The sequence below is a fragment of the Bombus bifarius genome, unplaced genomic scaffold (assembly GCF_011952205.1).
Source record: "Bombus bifarius isolate JDL3187 unplaced genomic scaffold, Bbif_JDL3187 scf7180000008039, whole genome shotgun sequence".
Lineage (NCBI taxonomy): Eukaryota > Metazoa > Arthropoda > Insecta > Hymenoptera > Apidae > Bombus > Bombus bifarius.
Genome location: NW_022884409.1, coordinates 610,195 through 629,625, shown reverse-complemented (window position 1 = coordinate 629,625; position 19,431 = coordinate 610,195). Strand labels below are relative to the sequence as shown.

The 19,431-nt window shown below is 43.9% G+C and overlaps 1 protein-coding gene across 2 annotated transcripts in view; it reads left to right on the top strand.

The window, feature by feature from the left end:
• Nucleotides 1–19,431, top strand: part of LOC117207613 (neprilysin-1) — a 73,822-nt gene that overhangs the window by 38,305 nt on the left and 16,086 nt on the right. Inside the window, exons 6-7 of one of the 2 annotated variants that reach the window (XM_033447990.1) lie at nucleotides 1,885–2,099; nucleotides 10,176–10,271. In XM_033447990.1, the coding sequence (XP_033303881.1) occupies nucleotides 1,885–2,099; nucleotides 10,176–10,271 (311 nt within the window). The remainder of the gene's footprint in view (nucleotides 1–1,884; nucleotides 2,100–10,175; nucleotides 10,272–19,431) is intronic. The other variant, XM_033447991.1, reaches the window with a different exon arrangement.

Here is a 19,431-nt window from a genome sequence, read left to right as displayed (position 1 = left end):
CATTTTATTTCTGTTACATTCTATTCCTAAGAGACCTTATTTATATTTCTCGGTTGCATTTACATAACCAAGATTTTGTTTCTTGTTATCGAAATACGATTACTTTCAACGTTAAACTCATTCTCAAAGGGTTGGCATTCCGGATAGCCACAATTCCATAGGTTTCAGAATGTAAAAAATCAAAGTAGCAAAGTAAGAAACGCTCGGAAGATTAAAAGTTGCGTAACAACGGAACGTGTTGAGTTATTTCGTAGCAGAGAGAAGTATGAATGACTAGAAGAGATTGGAGGGCGTATCGGGGTGTAAAATAAAGGGAGGAATTTCGGGCGTCGATCGAAAGCAATCTGGCCGGCGTGTGCAGCTTGCGTCATGCAAAGATATAGATGTAACCGAATGGTCGGGGGCTTGGGGACAGAGAGGGGCTGTGGCTGGAGGACGCGGTGCTTGATGTCGATTTCGTATATGTAAGAGGGGTGCGCGCGCGATTGTTCGGTGCGATTGAAATCACGCGAAGCTTTACTTAACGGAGAACTTGCAGATTTCGAGAGCTCGGATATATTCACCGAGCCCCGGGTTCGCCCCTTGATGGCGCTTCGGTTGGTTCCTCCAGGAAGACAGACGGGGTGAGTTTGTGACCGAAATTCTTCGCCGGCCATTCGGCCGTATAACAATTTCCCTATGCGAAACGTCGAGATAATAATAATAATAATAATAAAAAAGAAAAGAAAAGAAGAATGAGAACAGGGACGAATCCTTGGCAAAAGGCGGAGCTAAGAGCAGAAGTTTCTCGTTTGTCGTGATGACTTCGGACGAATAGAATCGGTCTCGTGCAGCGTATGTCTTTAAATGGAAATCAATTTTCATCGAAGCCTAAGTTTACGGTGTTAAACTGCAGGACGAGAAATACGATTTCGCTAAACACGTTCCTTTCGATTCGCACGCTACGAAATAAATTATATTGCGAATAGCGATCTCGCAGTCAGATTAATCGAGCCAATGATATTATAAGCGGCTGTATTATACCGAGATCGGTATCATTTGCCACACGCGAGCCTAACGCTACTGGCACTTTTTTCATTCCCTTGGAACCCGACTTCCGTTCGGCCGACGTGCGTTAATTCGAGTCGTACGTCGCCATACTGTACGTAACGAGGAATTCAGCGCGACGTTAATCGACCGATAAGAGTCCGCTGGAAGTGGTAACCAAGAACTAATAAAGTGGCAACCAATCTTCAACGATATAATCCACGGCAATTTAGAAACGTTCTCTCTTTTTATAGCATGATTGCAAAGATATCGGGAAATATTGGTTAAAAAGGTGTGCGACGATCGTGGAATACAGCACCGAAGCTCGACAGCTTTTCGATAGCGGTGTATCTGTGAACCGAAGGTCGTCGTTGGTTCTCTCGTGGAGACGCGTTAAACGAAGATCGTTAAACTCGATAAGGGCGTTGTTGATCTTTACCACGGATCCCACGCGCGTGTCAAGCGGCGTGTGCTGGGATTTCATTTATGGTTTATCGTTGCGTTCACGTTGGACCGCGTAACGTTGATAAAGAAGGGATACGAAGGTCGGTGATGAAAAGGCTCTCGTAAAAAGAGGGAGGAAGGACATAGCGATATATCAAGATTCGAACTTGATTCTCCGCTGAATACCCGTGTTCTCATTGTACGTATTCGTCGAATCGACGCATCGATTTTTAAACGAAACCTCCGCTGGAACTCGTGTTTTTTTCGTTGCGTCTATTTTTTCCTTCCTATTTTCTCCTCCTTTCTCTGTTCGTTTTGTTACGGAGACGCCGAGTTCCCACGACGAATTCCACTCTACGACACGCTGCAGCTTCGCGAACCTCGTTAAAACTTGTTTACTATCGCTTGTTTCAGTTTACGAGCTTTTACGCGAACTCGGCGGCTATCTACCCCCGAAGAGCATCGCACCAGCCGACATTACACCCCTAGTTTCGAGGCTATTGAGGGTGAACGGCGCCCCCCTCTTCGACTTCTTTGTCGATGTGGATCTTTACGATCGATCTAGGTCGTCCGTCTTCTTGGACCTGCCTACGAAACATCAAGAAGACGCGTTCTTCGCGGAGAACCCGGTGAGTGTTGCAGTTCATGGTGTTGTTAGAATTTATAGCGTGTACTGCGATGTAGCTGTTTAATTCTTAGTAACAGATGTAGATAACTCGTTGTTTCTTGCAAAGATCGTAGATAAGACTTAATTGTGAATTCTAGTGCATGGGAGCTTTCCTCTGGCGACATTACGCGATAAATTGGAATGTTGGTAAATTTCAACGCATTCCCGTAAAATCTGCTCGGCGATTAATATCGGCTAATTAATTTATTAACCAAAGGAACCGATTTATTAACCGATTCAAAAGTTGTCGAGATCGTAGTTACGCACGATACTCGCTGCGTTATCTACGAGCTCCATCCAACTTATTTTTCTACATCTCGCTCGCATAACAAGCTTCGTTATTTCTACACGGTTCTCGCCGCCATTAAGCCAACCAGGATTCTCATCCTGCATTTTCTCAGCTGCGCAACAACATTTTCCCTGCGTAATCTGCCTAATCTCGCAGCGTCCATCGATTTCGCAGGAAATTAACGAGCGGGATCGCCGCGTTTGCTTGCGCTATCGAGACTCCAGGGACGAATACTTCTCGGTCGGGCTAATTGATTGCGCGATTAAGCGGAGGAGCGTCGGTTAATTCCTCAAGCAAATGTGTGGCGAGTTGCGACGCGAGCATAAATCCTCTTCAAGGTTTCGGAAAATGCGATTGTTTGTGCCCGAGATCGGCTGCCACACTTTTATTATTTTAGTCGACATGCTCGCGACGGTTTAGGTGAAAAATACAGGAGAAACGTCTTCGTTATACGGTGGAACCGTTTAATACCAGGCTTATCGCCTATTTGACAGCATAAGCCTGTGCATATGGCGCTTGGCTTTGAAAATCGATCGATGGCTGGATCCAAGCTCTCGCGTTGTTTCTTCTTGAATGAGCGCGCGAAAGCTGTGACCAAATAGTGTTCTTTAATCGTCTATAAATTAATTATCGAAACATGAGCTCGTTAACATGGTGCACTCGCGGCACCTGCGGTTGCAACTTCCAGTATGTATTTTTTATATCGAACGTGGAACTGGCTACACGTTCGTTAACGGCAACGTACTTTCCTGACGATGTGATGGCAGATAGTCGGCCGTTATTTAACCTTATCATAATGTATGACGGCTCAGTGAAAGCTTTGGCATACGCGGCAGGTTGCTTGAGCGAGTGTTTGGAAAGTCGATAGCAGGCTACTCAAAGTCGCCGAGCTACGTGCGGACTACGAGTGTGTAAGTTGTCGACGATATGATTGTTGAGAGGATGCGGCAGATAGTTTGCTAATGGCGAGCGATACGGCGTTGCATTGCCGAGCAACAGAGACCTTGTTTTTAAAGGATTTGGCCACGGAGTGCGAAAGACACTGATGCCTCTTGGTAAGCGGACTGTGAGGGATCGCACACGGGCACTTACCTTGGAATCTCAAAAGAGCAATCCATAAAAATTTCTAACACGTGTGTCGGGCAGAGTGAACCGTATGAGTCTATAGAGATTTTATGAAGAAGTCGATCATTGATGATGGCTTTTTCGCAACGGTACAAGCTAGCGAATTGAAAGTAACTGTAGCGTGACTAAAACGAACGATGTACCCAACTAACGATGATTAACTGATTTCCTTTTCATCGTATCACTTCTATATTAAGTCTGCAGATTAAAAGAATTTGCCCACCTTTAAAGCGTCGTACTTCCACTCCCACAATATTAAAAACTATCTACTAAATATTAAGTGTACTCGATATTCTATGCGACAAGGCCAGGGATTACGAATAATTCTGATGAGTTAATTTGTAATTAACGGCAGGAAAAAGTTCCGGTGTACGGTGGTGTCTGCGAAAGTTTGCAAAGCTTCTGAAAACGATGGCAGTTCGATACTGCGCTACGTGTATCGAGCCGCGTTCCAAGGCGGAGAACGTGCCAGGCATTAATTATTCGGCCGGTTCTTTCAACTGTTTCCCATCGTCATCACGTCTCGCGCGATGATCGTGTTCGGTAAACTGGTAGGTCCCTTCCGGCAACTTCCGTCGAGTGCTACGAAACCAGAATTTATCGGTCGGCGTACTCGTCGAGGATATTCGTGGAAGAAAGGCTGCAGGAAAGACGTTGAAAAAAGATCTCGAGAAAGAAACTCGTTGACCGTAAGTTGTCGTTTTGTCGCGTGGAAAATCTTCCTCCGAGTCTATCCCCTTGAAGACAGACCCGAGTACAGCGAGCTAACGAAAAGCGCGCGAGGTTCGAAGACGAGGCACGAAGAAAGCAGGCGCCGGCCAATTTGACGAGAAAATTTTCGTCAACGGCGGAGGTCTGGCCGGAATCGGATTACCCTATGAATTTCGGATGCTAATTACAAGGCCTGAGGACGAAATTGCAGCGGCGAAGTTCATTGGACCAGAAAAGGGACGACCCTTTTCAGATTAAAGAGAACTGGTTGATCGGCAGCCCGATGTGATTAAATTTCTCGTTAAAGTTTCGCGATACCGATCTCGCTCCTCGCATTGTTTCCTGCAACTTTGACTTATGCCAGAGCTGCAGATTCCCCCGCTTAATTGTTGCAAAGAATCTTTTAGAAAACAAGTGGTTGCTTTTTGTAAAAGGTGAAGTGTAAGTATGAGTGGCACGGATGGAGAGAATATTGCGGGAAACGGTGTCCGTGCACGAGGAGTCGCAGGCTCGAGACGCTTCGAGTGCGTCTCTCGATGCTCCTTCGCTGAGTCGAGGGTTTTCGAGTAGTTTTCAGCTGTTCACCGTCTTAAACAAGATCGTGATGTTCGATCGACGAGTCTTTCTTACTCGTTCTCTCTCGAAAACCCTCTGTCTGTCGATTCTCTATTTTTCTGGGAAATAGAGAAAAGCCTAAAAGCAGCAGACCATAAGCGCAGATTCCTCGTTTTGTCGCTCGTAGGGAAGAAGGTTCTCTCGTCGAATTTCCGTTCTGGTTAACGCTCTTTCAAAGAACGTCATATCCATTCTTAGTCGGACAAAACGCGCGCACAGGGAATTAATTACGGAATGATAAATTAAAGCACGGTGGCGTATTAACCGCCAGATAATTTCCGCGGCTGACAGGACTTTTTTAATAAAAGCCTAGGGAGACGTTGAAAAAGGGGCGTTCGGACATTCGCTGGGAGCTTGGCACGCTGCATAAAACGGTGCATCGGGGCGCAGCTCCCGCTGGATGTTCCCATCTCAACGCGTCGACTCTTTTGTCTGACGAACCTCCTTGTGATTGTGATAAGAGCTTAAGGCTGAGAGGATTTTAATACTTAACCTCGACGTGAAAGGGCACCAGCCCCGATGACACTTTAACTTGTCTGTTAGTAGACCGGTTGCAGAGAAAATGGCTGACGGACACACCGACGAAAAGAATCAACGCAGGACTCTGGTATTCTTTTCTTTCTCGCGCTCTCGTTGGTGCGAGTTTGTGGTATCGAGTTCGATTTCACCGGTATCTTGTTTCGTCCAATTCTGTCGTACACTGGTTCGCGAAAGTATCTGAACATTTACCATAAACAATTTTTATATACACACGCGTAGATTACGTGCTTATGCACGTGCTGCATACTGTGACGATTATGTTGGTCCAATTCGAAAGCCACGTGAAAACGTATATGAAAGCTGCAAGATATTTACCGCAAACATATAAAAGTTGGTTTTACTGTAAACATATTCCATTGAGTTTACTTCTATGCTAATAATAGTAGGAAGTATGGCAAGTTTTTTTACCAATCTTTGACGATTTACAATGAAATAGTTCGAAGTATGAACATGGTATTATGTAGATTCAGCGCGGACAATGAAACGAAATCGACTTGTAATTAACTTCTCACGATGATAAAGTTTGTCCCATCTATGCGAGTCCTTGTTACGCTTACACCTGTATCGCTAAGATCATCCTTGTCGTATGAATGCAGGCAGCAAGCACGTGTTCGATAATGTTGGAGCCACGAATTCAATATCGGCGTCATTTCGGTCGCTAAGGAGACAGCAGTACGCTGAATTTCAATCAAACGCTACTGCTCGTGACGAGCTCGTTGTGGATGAATAATGGCTCGATTCCTGATCGACGTGGTAAATGTAGCATATTTGCGGATCGATGCTCGATCGATGCATTCCTTCTATCTTTTAGGAGATCGCTCGAAATATCTTGGAATAGCTCTCCTCCGAAGGAAGTAGAAAAATCCTCGTTGAATTAAACGTTAAACAAAACTTTCAAATAAAACCAATTTCTATCGTATAAGACGAACCTTTCCATATTTTGTTCAAACTTGAGATATCTTTGAATGTTAGAAAGGTAGAATTCCACGTCGAAGACTACCGAGAGAACGTAACAGTGTTAAGATTGAGCTCGAACGTAGGTTCAGAAATTTCCAACAGATTATCTGTAATTCTGTCAATGTCTCGCGAACGAAGCGAGCGCGATACGAGAGGCGATAAGCTGTGGCTGGAAAAATAACATAAATCGCGGAGCAAAGAGAGCAATGGGTGGGGAAACTCGGCCAGAACCGGGAAGCCGGAAGGCTGGAAACGAAGAGGAAGTCGGCCGGGGTTCGTGCAGCTCCGTTAGCTGGATGCCAGATACGCGGACTACGCTAGACGCGGCTGCTAGGGCAGACAGAAGAGTAGGACAGACTGGAGCCAGGAACTTCAACCGGCGAGGTGTACTTCGAAATAGTCGGAGCTGGTTGGCCGACCGCCAAAGTCCTCGGCTCACATCGAACAACTATCTTCCTAATTTTCCATCTTCCCCGCACAGCTTGACCTTCCGATCCGGCGCCTTCTGCATCACCACCCGTGATTTCTTCTCTCTCCATATTATTTGCTTATCATCGCGAGTTTCAAAATCGTCCAACGTTTGAAAATTCACGAAAAGATCGCTTGGATGGTCGATTGGCAATTGCAGATTACTCGTCAACGTATCGTTTTGTCCGTACTTTATTTCGTAAGAAAAGTTTCCTGCGCAAGATACTAAGTAGCGAAGATGACTGAACGCTCGTAGAAGTCTTTTGTGAATACATTACGCTTGTCACACGAGACATTTTTCAATCCTATTAGCATGGTTATGAACGTCGACTGAAATTACTGAAATTTCTATATGCATTTTCGGAGTGCTTTCTGATCTTACCAATCTAATCGCGACAGTCGTATCTCGTTACGATGATACTGAAACTACAAAGTGTTTTGTACGTACAACACGTACAATACGTGGATAAAGGCTTTCTGTGGCAAAAGTGCAAATATTTTCGCGAACTATTGTAACTCGAACATCCGTGAAAATATGCTTTTTCCCATTTCGTTTGACCATTTTTGATGCTGTTCGTTGATTCTGTTTGGTCGAAGTCGCGGGGAATTAACGAGTACTCGCAAGAGGCGCATAAAAGGTAAATTATAAAACGACAGATCGGGGAACAGTTGTTTCGCTGTTTCTAATCGTTTTTTAATACGCCAATAACCGGATAAAGGTTATGCGTGTAGAGGGAAATTGCATGCGCGATTAATTGCTTTAAACAAACAAACGATACAGCGCGTGTATCAGGAAGCGAGGAGAATTTTAATCGCGCGACTGTTCCTGTTTCGATTGTAGCCATTTCAGAGGGCAAATTACATCGATGTGCCGCGTCGCGTTTCGTGCGGACGTTCCATTTCGTAACGAGCAAGAGTATCGTTTCATTATGCTAACGAAATATCGATTATGATAATGCACGGAGTCTGATTCGACTGTGTAGAATTACTGTTACGACGAGCATGATACGCGACTGGCCTTGTCGCAGTCGCTGTTAACGTGTTTGCCCTAAACATTTTCATATCCAGATTACGCGACCGCTAAGTGAAACCGGCTCTAAGCTGAAATCTTAAGAATCGTAACAAATTCAATTTTTGGAACCGTGACTATCTCGTTTGTATTATACTGCGAGTTAAAGTTATTTGAGCCGAGTTAATCAGTTTACCTGGCATCTAATTGAAGAAATTCGCTTATCAATCATTTTTAAGCGAGCTACGTCCGAAAATTGAATATCCAGGCTTACAATTAGAAACGTTACTTTTTGCTCGTTTTATTTATTTACGTTCTAAAGCGTTCTACCGCGTGCAAAATCATGTATTATCCATAAAGATGGTACCTGCGAACGATCTATCGTGTTCCTAGCGGTGCCATTAAAACACCTCGTTAGTAACTATTTCCTGCACTGTCACTGATTTACCGGCTCGATCTCCATGATTAATGGAACGTTCGTGTTGCGGTCGACGTATTTCATCCGCGTTACGAATCATTAACAAAATCGATTAATTGATACCGCGATTATATCGTTCGAGCCTCGTTGTTTTACGCTTCTTATCCGATCCAGAGAGACAAACTTCTTTGTCTCGTCCCTTTAACAATTTGACTGCCACGTTGCTCCTGTGATACCACGTTGGTCATTGATGACCGAAGCGCTTCAACTTCTTACAATTGTAAAAATTGAATGAAAATTGACAGTTAGGGCATTCTGAATATAACCGATAAATAGAAGATACTTTGAAACAAAAAGTGCCCCATTGGACAATTAAACATTTTTATTAGAACATCAATAAAAAAAAAAAATGAGAACAAATATCGCATCTGACGGTGCACTGTGTTAAAACACTTTAAAAATAAATGTGGCACATCAATACAATCTGGACAATAGGTGGTCACCTTCTTTGGGTCCGATTCTTAGCAATTTTTGATCCTAACTATTTAACATTTTTTTTATAGCACTCTCTGCAAAATTTTCGTACCAGGTACGCTTGCCCTTCTTTCTTCTGCATTTCGTGTCGCACAGTTAGAAGTGTGCACATATACCTTACTATTGTACCAGGTTGTCCCAAAAGTTTCTTTCTGTTTATACGGAATTAGTGGATGCACAACATGGTTTGTTTTGCATTATTTTATTGAATCATGTACGATCCATTTTGGAATAATAAAACAAAGTGGGTCATGTACATTTCAATAAAATAATATAAAAGACAAAATGCCGTGCATCTATCATTTCCTCATAAAACGAAAGCAACTTTTCGGTCAACCTAGTATATAGAATGAGCAAATACTGTTTACTAATATCTTCTACACGTTTCAACAATATATTCTGGACGTTTTGCTTACGACGAAATAACGAATGCGCATGGTTTGTTGAAATAAACGAAGCCTCGTTATAATATGTCGCTATCAACTATTACCAAGGCGCCACAGTGGCCACCGGTAAGATAAACGGTCCATTGGGGAAGAACGTTGTCTTACATCATCAGTTTATTATTATTTTGCCATTATATGCTTTGAATAATAAAAATACTCCCGTGGTATCCTGAGCGAAACATGTGGCAGTCAAAGCGTTTAATACACGTTGGCGTGCATACGTCGCTGTCGATAATTGCTTTCACACGAATCCTCTGTTTCGAAGATATTGCGAATCAGCGAACTAAATAAAAGATAAATAAAGAAACGAACGAATCGATAAACTTGAGACAGGAATTAAGAAAGAGTTGTCAAAGCATTCTGCTGTCGGATGTTTGCGCAATTTCAACCAATAAAAACGTCCGCGTCTCTCTGTTAAACTGTGAAGTGCACGATAAAAGGGTGAAATTAGCTGAGCTAATTTTTGCCGGGCAATTAAGCGCTGCCGCCGTGGCGTTGAAACGGCAACGACGCGTAACCCCGCGCAATGCGAAATCCGTTCCATTTTAAGAGGTTCGAGTTTAAAGCGTTTAGTGTTTCTCACCGCGTGTAAATAGTGGAGAGAAAAGCGATACGAGAAAAACAACTGCCGAGGCTTCATTCCCACCGATTCGTTGAGCGTTTACGCCTTTTAGCGCGACTCTGCGTGAATTTTCCAGCGTCGATTCCGCTGCAACGTATTCCTAGCACGAAGTCGAACGTCGGATCGTTTAAACGAAAGGAAATATTTGTTCTGGAAACAAATTGGCCAGGAATATCGCGATTAATTTAACGCGTCACGTTTACGTTTCCTACCGTTATGGACTCGATGTATCATGGAAGATAGTTTTAGTAACCACTAGCGTAGATAATCGACGATTAGCTGAATCTACTGTGTCGTGTCACAGGAAGAACGATTACGATGGGCCAAGGCGTACTCGATGATGGAGAAGCAGCGAAAGAGGGCGGTCCACGAGGAAAGCCGAGCTTACACCATGATCAAGGTACGTGAGTAATTGTATCCTGACAGCCGAGTAAATTTCCTTCACTACGCCAATCTTTACACGCGAACCTGCGGAACATATGATTTTTCGTCAAATAAAATACCGATGCGTTTCAGTCGACGGCATGGAAAAAATATTTCCTCGAAACTCGACAGCAAAATGATGGAACAGGGTCTCCCTGTGTACGAAAGGACAGGTTTTTTTTTCAAAATGTGCGCGAGAATTTTGCTCGCGTTTACGTTCGTATTTCGGTAGCCGTGCCACGCAACGTGGTAGCAATATATCACGCTATCAGTTTTGGTCGGACGATCGTGACGTGTTGTCTGCGTGCTCTACGACTTTCCCGAATTACTCGATAACAAGTTTGGCCACGGCACGACCGTCGTAAATCCTCGTTGCTAATAAACGAAATCTCTGCCATTTTTCCTCGCGTTGTTCGTCTTTTTAATTCGATCCGCTTTTATATCTCGGTCGACGAAGCATCGACCTTCCAACATTTTAACGGAAATGTGGCCGGTTAGTTGCTCTCGGTCATTCGTTTTCCATCGTCTAAATTTACTCGCGATGGCGATTCGATCGCGGGGAGAGTAGAACGCAGCGAAACGTTACTAAACAAACGTTACGAATAAACGAGCTCGTGTACGATTCGAGCGTATGCTGCGTTGTTGTTTCGATTTCCTTTATCGTGGGCTGCCAGTGAGCATATAGAGGCGGATAATTGCACCCCCTTCCCTTCTGAAATTGGGACGCAGCCGATCAATACGAATTAAACTCGCGCCAATGCGATCGAAATTATTATTAATTTCGTGCTACCCGGATTCCAGCTCTCGTCTTCGAGAACCATGGCCAGGCACTTGGAACCCCTCTCGAATATCAATTAATATGTTGGGAACTGGTTCTAGTTTGCTCGGGGGTAGGAGTAGAGCAATCGAGCGTTTCGCTACGATGACTGATCGACCGGTCTTGCGGTTTCTCTGCTTCGATGTAATGGATGAGTACAAATTATGGTTGCATTCGGAAGACTGACGTATTGGTCGAGTTTCCTGAAACGTATTTAGTTCAACGAAACCGTTGTTCCGTTGTTCTACCTATCGATGCTTCTCGTATTACGAAAAAATTAATCGAATCGTCCCATTTGCTAAGGGTTGGCATATAATACGCGTCGATTTATATTCGTTGGTAACTTGAACGACGAATCTCAAGCGACACTTTTGCGTGTCGATCTGTTGCGTGTTTGTTGCAGAAATGATTAAAAAATTGTCTGTACTACTATGCTGTACGATATAGCAATAAGATTAGGAAATGTAAAAAGGAGAAGAAGACGAGCCAACATTCGTGGCGATACGCAGCTCGTCTTACACGTAACCTTGCAACCTCCTCGAGATCGACACTCAACGGAGTTTACAAAACCTGACCGAGGATGCAGATTTTTCTCATTTTCCGTGGAATGTAAATGCGTGGCGAAGAAGCCTGCGACTCGAGACGTCAGGTACACGTGACCCACTTGTCAGTGCTGTCGAAATCTCAATCTCGATATTAACCGCTGATCGCCGTGCCGATCCGATCCAGAAGTATTCGCGGTATGGTATGCGGCCTGGCATGATCGATCGAATGTCGGGAACCTAATTAGGTTGGCTGTACCGTCGTATAAATCCAGCCTAGTCGAGTACTCCGTTATATCGTGCTATTTAAACGCGAACTTACATAAAAGAAATAAAAAGAAAGAAGATCACCGGGTCGAAACGAACGCGATATCCAACGCTGCGAAACGATATCTGTTGCGTGGAATCGTTTCGCTGGTTTCATTGATCGCGAGAATATTCGCGAGAGCAGAAGCTTGAATTCATAAGCTCGGCAAGTGTTGATGGAGGATTATAAATGATTCGCGACAAAGCTCTGTCATGTCGTGCGAGTGGAGTCGCGAGGATTTGTAAGACGCTTGAGAACCGTGCAAGTACGTGTGCGCATATTTCAAGCGTTATGAGACGTGCATACGTGATCGTTGTGTGTGTGTGTGTGTGTGTGTGTGTGTATACAGTGTACGTAGACGGGGATGGGATCTCTTGAGGGTGAATAGTGCGTGACGAGCGAAAATCCAAAGGGCGAGTTGAAAGTAAGGGTTCCGAGAGGAAACGTTGTGCTGTATCCTGGTGGGTGTTGGAAAGCAGTGGATGAATAGGTGGTGAAAAATATTCATTGACAGTATATTCGCTACTGGCTTTTGCAAATAGCGAACAGCGAAGATCTCAATGATTTGGTCGACGCGAACGTGGCGTAAGTGTTAGAAATCTTAAAAAACGAGCGCTGGTAAACACAAGGGCGTAAGATTTATTCGTAGAACTTGGAGCGATTAATTGTCTTTGGCGAGACGAACCGCTGTACCGAAAGGGAATTTAGAAATTCGAAACAAGTTTGCCCGTATGGAAAAAGCAGCCGTCTGTACGAGCGCCGACCCGATAACGAAATCGCTTCTCGGCCAAAGATAAACTGCATCGAAGTTTTCGCCTGGAGCAGTTACGTTTACCGAGCCGCTTTTTTCCTGCCAAAGACAACCCCTTCCTCTAATTCCAGACGAACTTCCGTTCGATCGACGTTGCTGGAAATAGTTTTCAGGCGGATTCGTAAGCGCAACAGGAACGCACGCTGTATCAGGATCAGATTACGTTTGGAAACTTCCAACTTCGCGTGTTATCTATCCCGAGGTAACGATTGTTTCGGCGAAACAGAGTTACCGTGCTAATGGAACGAGAGAGGAAGAAATGGAGGAGAAATTGGAAAGACGAAACGATCTGTTCTACTTCGGTTTATCGGAACGAGCGCGACTAAATTCGGAAACTTGCGTCCGGATGCTTTTCGAATAAATTTAAAGAAACTGCTTCGATATCTTGATGGGGCGCGGATTTCAACCAAATCATCGCGTTAGCCTTCGTTGGAAAAGTATATTCGTCAAAGCGTCATTTACGAAGGCCGTGTCATTCGGAACGTTTCATCGTTATGCAAGCGATCGCGCAGTACGTCATAGGAATTTTCATGCGGCAGGTGTAATCGAATTTGGTAGAAAATTCCGCGAGCATCGATCGAGTGGGCGTCGAAACGTCAAAATTTGCAGCATCCTCTCGCGCCTGCAATAATTCGCTTCGTTATAGCGTTATTTGGCATTATGCCTTGGCATAGGTTTCACGGTATCCGAACTCGAACACCACCGGAAGCGATCTTAGCAAATCACTCGTAGTATTACGGTTCCACCACCGGAATTAATTCTAAGCTAAGTGTGTTGTATCGCGAGACAGTTATGGTGCACCGCGGTGAACTATGCGCGTAATTCGTGCCAACTTCTTCGTCGAACTTGGCCAGTAAAGTGACTCGCTGATAACGTCGAATTCTCGAACGGTACTCGAAGCGCATTAGGGGCAACCGTCTTTATCGAAACGACTCATGAATGTACTGTAAGCTGACTCGATTTCAAATTGTTGACCGAAAGTTCAACGACGTCTTTTGCTTGGCGAGCGCCAAGCAGACTTTCCCAGAAACTAGGGTCCATGAATCATCCGCGAGATGTACCCTACTTATCTCAACGAAGCACAAAGTTCAACAAAACGGCTGGACGCGATATCGAGTGTAGAACTAACCCTCCTGTCTGCCAGTAAAATATGCAGCAAGGTCGTTTCGCGTCAAGTACCTTACATATATTTATTCCGTTACAGCGTTTTGCCCAATGTCAGGCTTTCATGAATTATACGGAACTGGCAATTTCTAAGAAAACGTAAGACCTACGGAGACAGGCGAATAAATGTATCCATCGTTTCGTCACGCTCCAAGCCGCCGAAACTTTTCCCCAGGACGATTTGTCGTACAGCTTTCCCCCTAGGTTGACGCTGCTACAAAAATTCGAACGTCCCACGGGGAAACGCCGAAGAACCGTGAACCCTCCATTGAAATCGTATTTGATACACGGAACTCCGTACGGAGGAGAGTTGGTCCGACGAAGAACGGGAAACTGACACGAGAAGGGAAAGGAGGCGAGCAACTCGGCTGGAAACTTCTTAGTTCCACAACAAGGAGATCTCGCTCTGCATTTTGTCCTAATTCACTCGCTTGTTTCCATCCTTCCGGGAAAGCGACTATAAATCAGTGCTGGGAACACGACGCGACGACGTCGAGATAAATTTCAATTTCTCCGTTCGAAAAATTCCCCGTCTCTCGTAAATCGATCGGAATTTCCTTCCAGAAGCAGCGAACTGGCGAACATCGAAATTTGTGTTGTTTGAATGTAGGATACGACATCGATTTGGTTAGTCAAGACAAATCGTGATTCCAGTTGTCTTGTTTGGAACTCTGACGACTCTATTCGAACGGTTGATTTCGGTCAGTTAACCGTGTCGCGAGAAAAGAGCAGTTGAAATTGCGACCACTTAGAAGCCCGTATTTAGGAGACTGCAGTAATGTACGTTCCATTGACGTCGATAGCGACCAAAGAAATAAAAATCCTTTCGCGATCGTACGTTTCCACTGAGTGTAGATTTTATAGTTCCATATACGAGCGTGTGTGTTCCCATTTCTTTTTCACTCCTGCAATAGTTATACACGCGAAATTATACTTAATGCTGCCAGCGAAAGCTATCCTTGTCGTTTCACGATCGGTTTACGTTTGTATGGATGTCAGATGGAGAAAGAATGTTTCTAAAAATTCCTGTAATGGAATGTAAAAATGCGACTGACTACGTTCTATCGTGTTTTAGTTAGACTTGACAATTCCTTTGGTTGCACCGATAACACTTCAACTTGCTACTTTTATTCGCAATTCTTTTCCGTTTTTTTTTTTTTTTTTTTTTTCAATGTCATATCGGTATCTCGTAATTTGCAGTACGTAAAAGTTGGTGCTTGCCACTATTACCCGACTCTCAATTAGAGCTTGTAATATTCGCACGTGATATTTTTCAATTTCACTCGTTATCACAGCCGAGCTTGCTATCTGTCACCATCCTTTAATTAGAACTTGCAAATTTTTACTCCTCGTGGTTTTCAACATCCGTGTCGTTTAATAACGAAAAATCTGAGCTCACGAGTTTCTACGATTTTATAGCTCCGAGGCAAACTTAAAATTAACGCACACAAAGTAACTGCACTCAGTTTGTACAAAGAGAAGCCAAACATTTCCCGGTAAGCTCGGATCGTGTAACATGCAGATTCGCCGATGCTGGGAGAAAATTTTACTGGCAACCTGATTCCCGAGAGATGATCGGCCGTACAAATTCGCGCAAGAGTTATTGCGCTGTCCGGAAAAATATATCGTAATAAAACACACGGTACGGCAGCTTTCATACGAACAGGTTGGCGCGGTGTAACGCGTTCAGATATATGTCTTTTGTGCAGAATGAAGCTGAGCCCCGTGTCTTTAATTCAGGACGCGCCATACCGCAGAAATACGATCGTCCCAGTCTCGCGCATCAATGCACTAAATCATAGCCTTAAAAAATTACGCTTCTTTCGAAGGGTGCATAACTTCGTGCCGATTTATATCTCGTTACATCGATCCTGTCGAGCTGCAGCTTCCACTCTGTTTCCTAAATTGTCACGCGTTTCTCTCTGTCAAACTTATTTTATACAGGGCAACAACAGCAATTTACGACATATACTAATCAAGTTTGCAAATTTATCGAGGACGAAGCGCCGCATCAAATAATTCTGCTCAACATTTTCCATTTTATTCCATTTATTTTCTCGCGTAAAATCATTCTCTTTGCCAATCGTATTTTCACCGATCGTTAAGAAATCTTTGCGAAATTGGATATTTTGGAACCATCGACGCGACAACGTTCACGCGTTCCTTACTGAAAGGATATAGCGTCTAGAGGCGCACCGGAGTGTGCTAGATGTCCTGTTCGAATTGTTGGTGCGCGATGCGACGATGCTTTAGAAATAACTACAATATCATCTTCTCTGCAGGACATCGACGACGAAGAAATCGGACAATCAGAAAAGATGCAAACCAGACACGGAGGACCGGCTCTCGTAATCTGCAGCGAGAGAACAGAGACATTTCCGACTGTGTTAGCAAGGTGCTGCATTTCCATGAAGTTAGTCGAGTAAAAATGAAGGAAACGCGCGTTCCATGATTACAGGCGAAGGCGAGAAAGAGAGAAGGTGGAACGATCTGCGAGATTGCGAGACTGCGATCCAAGGGAGGTCTTCCACTCGATTTCGCAATATGAATCAGTAAATGAAGAGCGGCGCGCATGGAACGGGAAAGCCTACACGAGGGCGGCAAACAATCTCATAGAGAATCCGATGCGAACAGAGAGAAAAGGACAAGGGAAAGGGAGCAAGGTCGATAAGCCCGAGCCGATGAAAATTCGGGAGACGATCAAATTTCTTGGAAATCGTCGTGACATCATCTTGGAAATCGACGTACCCTGTCTACCGCGTTGCGTTAATCGTCGACCGTTTTCACTTTGGCTGTCTTCGACACGTTATCGTTCCACCGTGTTTCTATAGAAGAACTATACTACAAGAACTATAGAAGACTAAAGATCATAACGAGCACCTTCTTATTGATCTTTTAATTTTGATGCTATGATTTTTATTTAAGAAGCGACGCGGTTGAAGAGTCTACAACGATAAGGGGTCGTTCAACTTTGGAACGTTGTATTTTTAACACGATGCCAGTGCGACGATGCTTGCAACGGTAGTTTTCACTTAATTAATTTGATGGAAGCTTTAAATAGATCGCGAGGGAGCTGGTTGGCCGACGAATTTGCACGCGATCAGATCGAGGATGCGTGGAAATCAATCAATGCGACTCATGAAAATCGAACGACATCCTCCGGAGAAACGTATCCACCGCCACGCGGGTGAAACTGTCGGATTTAATTTGCGTAATTGATTCATCCGGCGACGTTGGCCGACAAATGGTGCGCGCTGAGGAACAAACGTAGCGCAGCTCGTGACGCGAATTTTCCTCGAAAATGCATCACGAACGGAGCAGTATACGGCAAAACAAATTTAACTCTCGGCCTAGTTCAGTCGGCGGACGAGATAAATTCTTTCTTTTCTGCAACTGCAATTAAACAAGGACCGAAAGTGGTAACGAAATTGTGAATTCAGCGGCCGCGTAAATGAAGTGGGGGCTGGCTAGAACTGCTCGTTGGATACTTAAAAAGATGTTTCCCTTTCAGCGCGCTCGAGCAGCTTGTTTCGGAAAATATACTCGAAGGAAAGAGCCACGCGGAAGAAAACCAAACTGGGAAAATTATAACGCGGAAACAGGTAGCTTTAATTAACTAGCGACTGATGCATTCAACGTGAACTGGAAATTAGCAGCACGAGCAATACGCGAACTGCCTAACTCATCTTAATACAATTTATAACGTTCATCTATTCAGGCTATTGTTTGAGCGAGTACGGTTTTTCAAAGAAACAACGGCACTGTCGAGCTATTCATACGATAACACGCCACTGAACGATACTTCGCCATGTCGAAGTCGTTCAAACTCGAGTCAAATCCGCTCGAGGATCGTTCCCATTTTTCACGGTCTTTGATGACAAGCAGTTAGGGACATTAATCAGCCATTGAACCTGAATAGAAGCATCGAGAGTCTATATGTCGGCGTTAACAAACGATTATATCGTTTTTGTAATTTTCTATCGGTCTTGGTCGAATTTTTCAGCAGTGACGAGCGCCCCAGCGTCCTTTGTTCCCACGAATCGGTAAATTTCGTGAAAGCGCATCGTTCGAAGCAGCACCGACGCCAGACAAGTCACGATCGAGTGAAATTTCCTCGAGATAGCAATAAAGAGGTCCATCCATGGAATAAATAGTCCGACAGACTCGTTGGCTGGCCTATTTAGCCTCAGCTATCATGTACACGCGGCAAATCGCAGCTTTCCGTTGAAATTACGCCGATATCCTCTCGAACTATCCCCTCGAACTGGCCACTCGTACGAAATTCTCGAATGGAGATCAAACTCGGTGTACATTGCGAGTTCGAAAGAGAAGCGGTTCGCGAGCGTAGTTTTTTCTGCTATTTCTACCATTCGTCTTAATTTGTCGCTTTGAATCGAACAAGAGACGAGAAGATGGATGCTTAGGGATTGGAGCAGCGAGATACCCTTCGATTGCTTTTGGAAAATTAATTTACTGATTCGACATTGATTTCTAATCGAAAAAAAATACCCCAATCCATACCGATGTTTCCAGATCCTCGTAGATCTGATTGTAGCTTGTTCATCGTTTTCCTTAGCCCGTTGACAACACTACTTTTTTAATTTTCCATGACATTCTCTGCGATATTTCTTCTCCGCGGTCTTTATTTTTCTTTCTTTCATCTGTATTTTCTAAACCACTTTTTCAATGCCGTATAACTTCGTAGGTTACCGATGGTGGTTTCGGCTGGATTGATGATTCTCAGGTGCGTGATTTATCATGGGAGAAGGGAGAGTTCAAGGGTCTGTTTTGCTCTTTCTTTCATGTTTTATGCTTTAGATCATTATTAATCTTGCGACGATCGATAAAACATGTGCGTAATAACCCTGCAGATATATCAATGGAATTATTATAACTTCTAATAGGTACCCTCAAGCTTATTTGCATAAATGAGAAATGTCCGTTTCGTAAACGATTAAAAAATTGTATAAACTGGTTCGTTTATTGATTAAAGATAGACTATCTTTACGAGCACATATATTTCAGATATTTGGTTTACTTTGTATGCACATCCTCCTCGTGGGTCTTAAATAATTTACGGATTTTATTGTGGCCCTTTATATAATTTACGATAACTGGCCACTAAATTTCATCCATAAATATTAATACATACACACATACACACACGTATATATATATATATATATAAGCACACTAAATCTGTTTGATTTACATAGAGAATTCGATAAATTCAACAATTAACGCGTATAAATTTTGTATCGAGCTGACCGGTTCGCAACGGAAGGAGGAAAGAAACACGAGAGATCGGCTGTTGGTCATATCACGAGGTCGAAACGCGCAGACGTAACCGGCAACGATATTTAGTGTCCTCGTTCTGGCCGCTCGTTTCATCGGGCGGAGAGATCGTTAATTCAGATACAAGGGTTCGATTAAATTTAATAAATGCCACGTTCGAATTCCGGTCAGAGTAGTGGCCATTGATATTAATTCGCACGA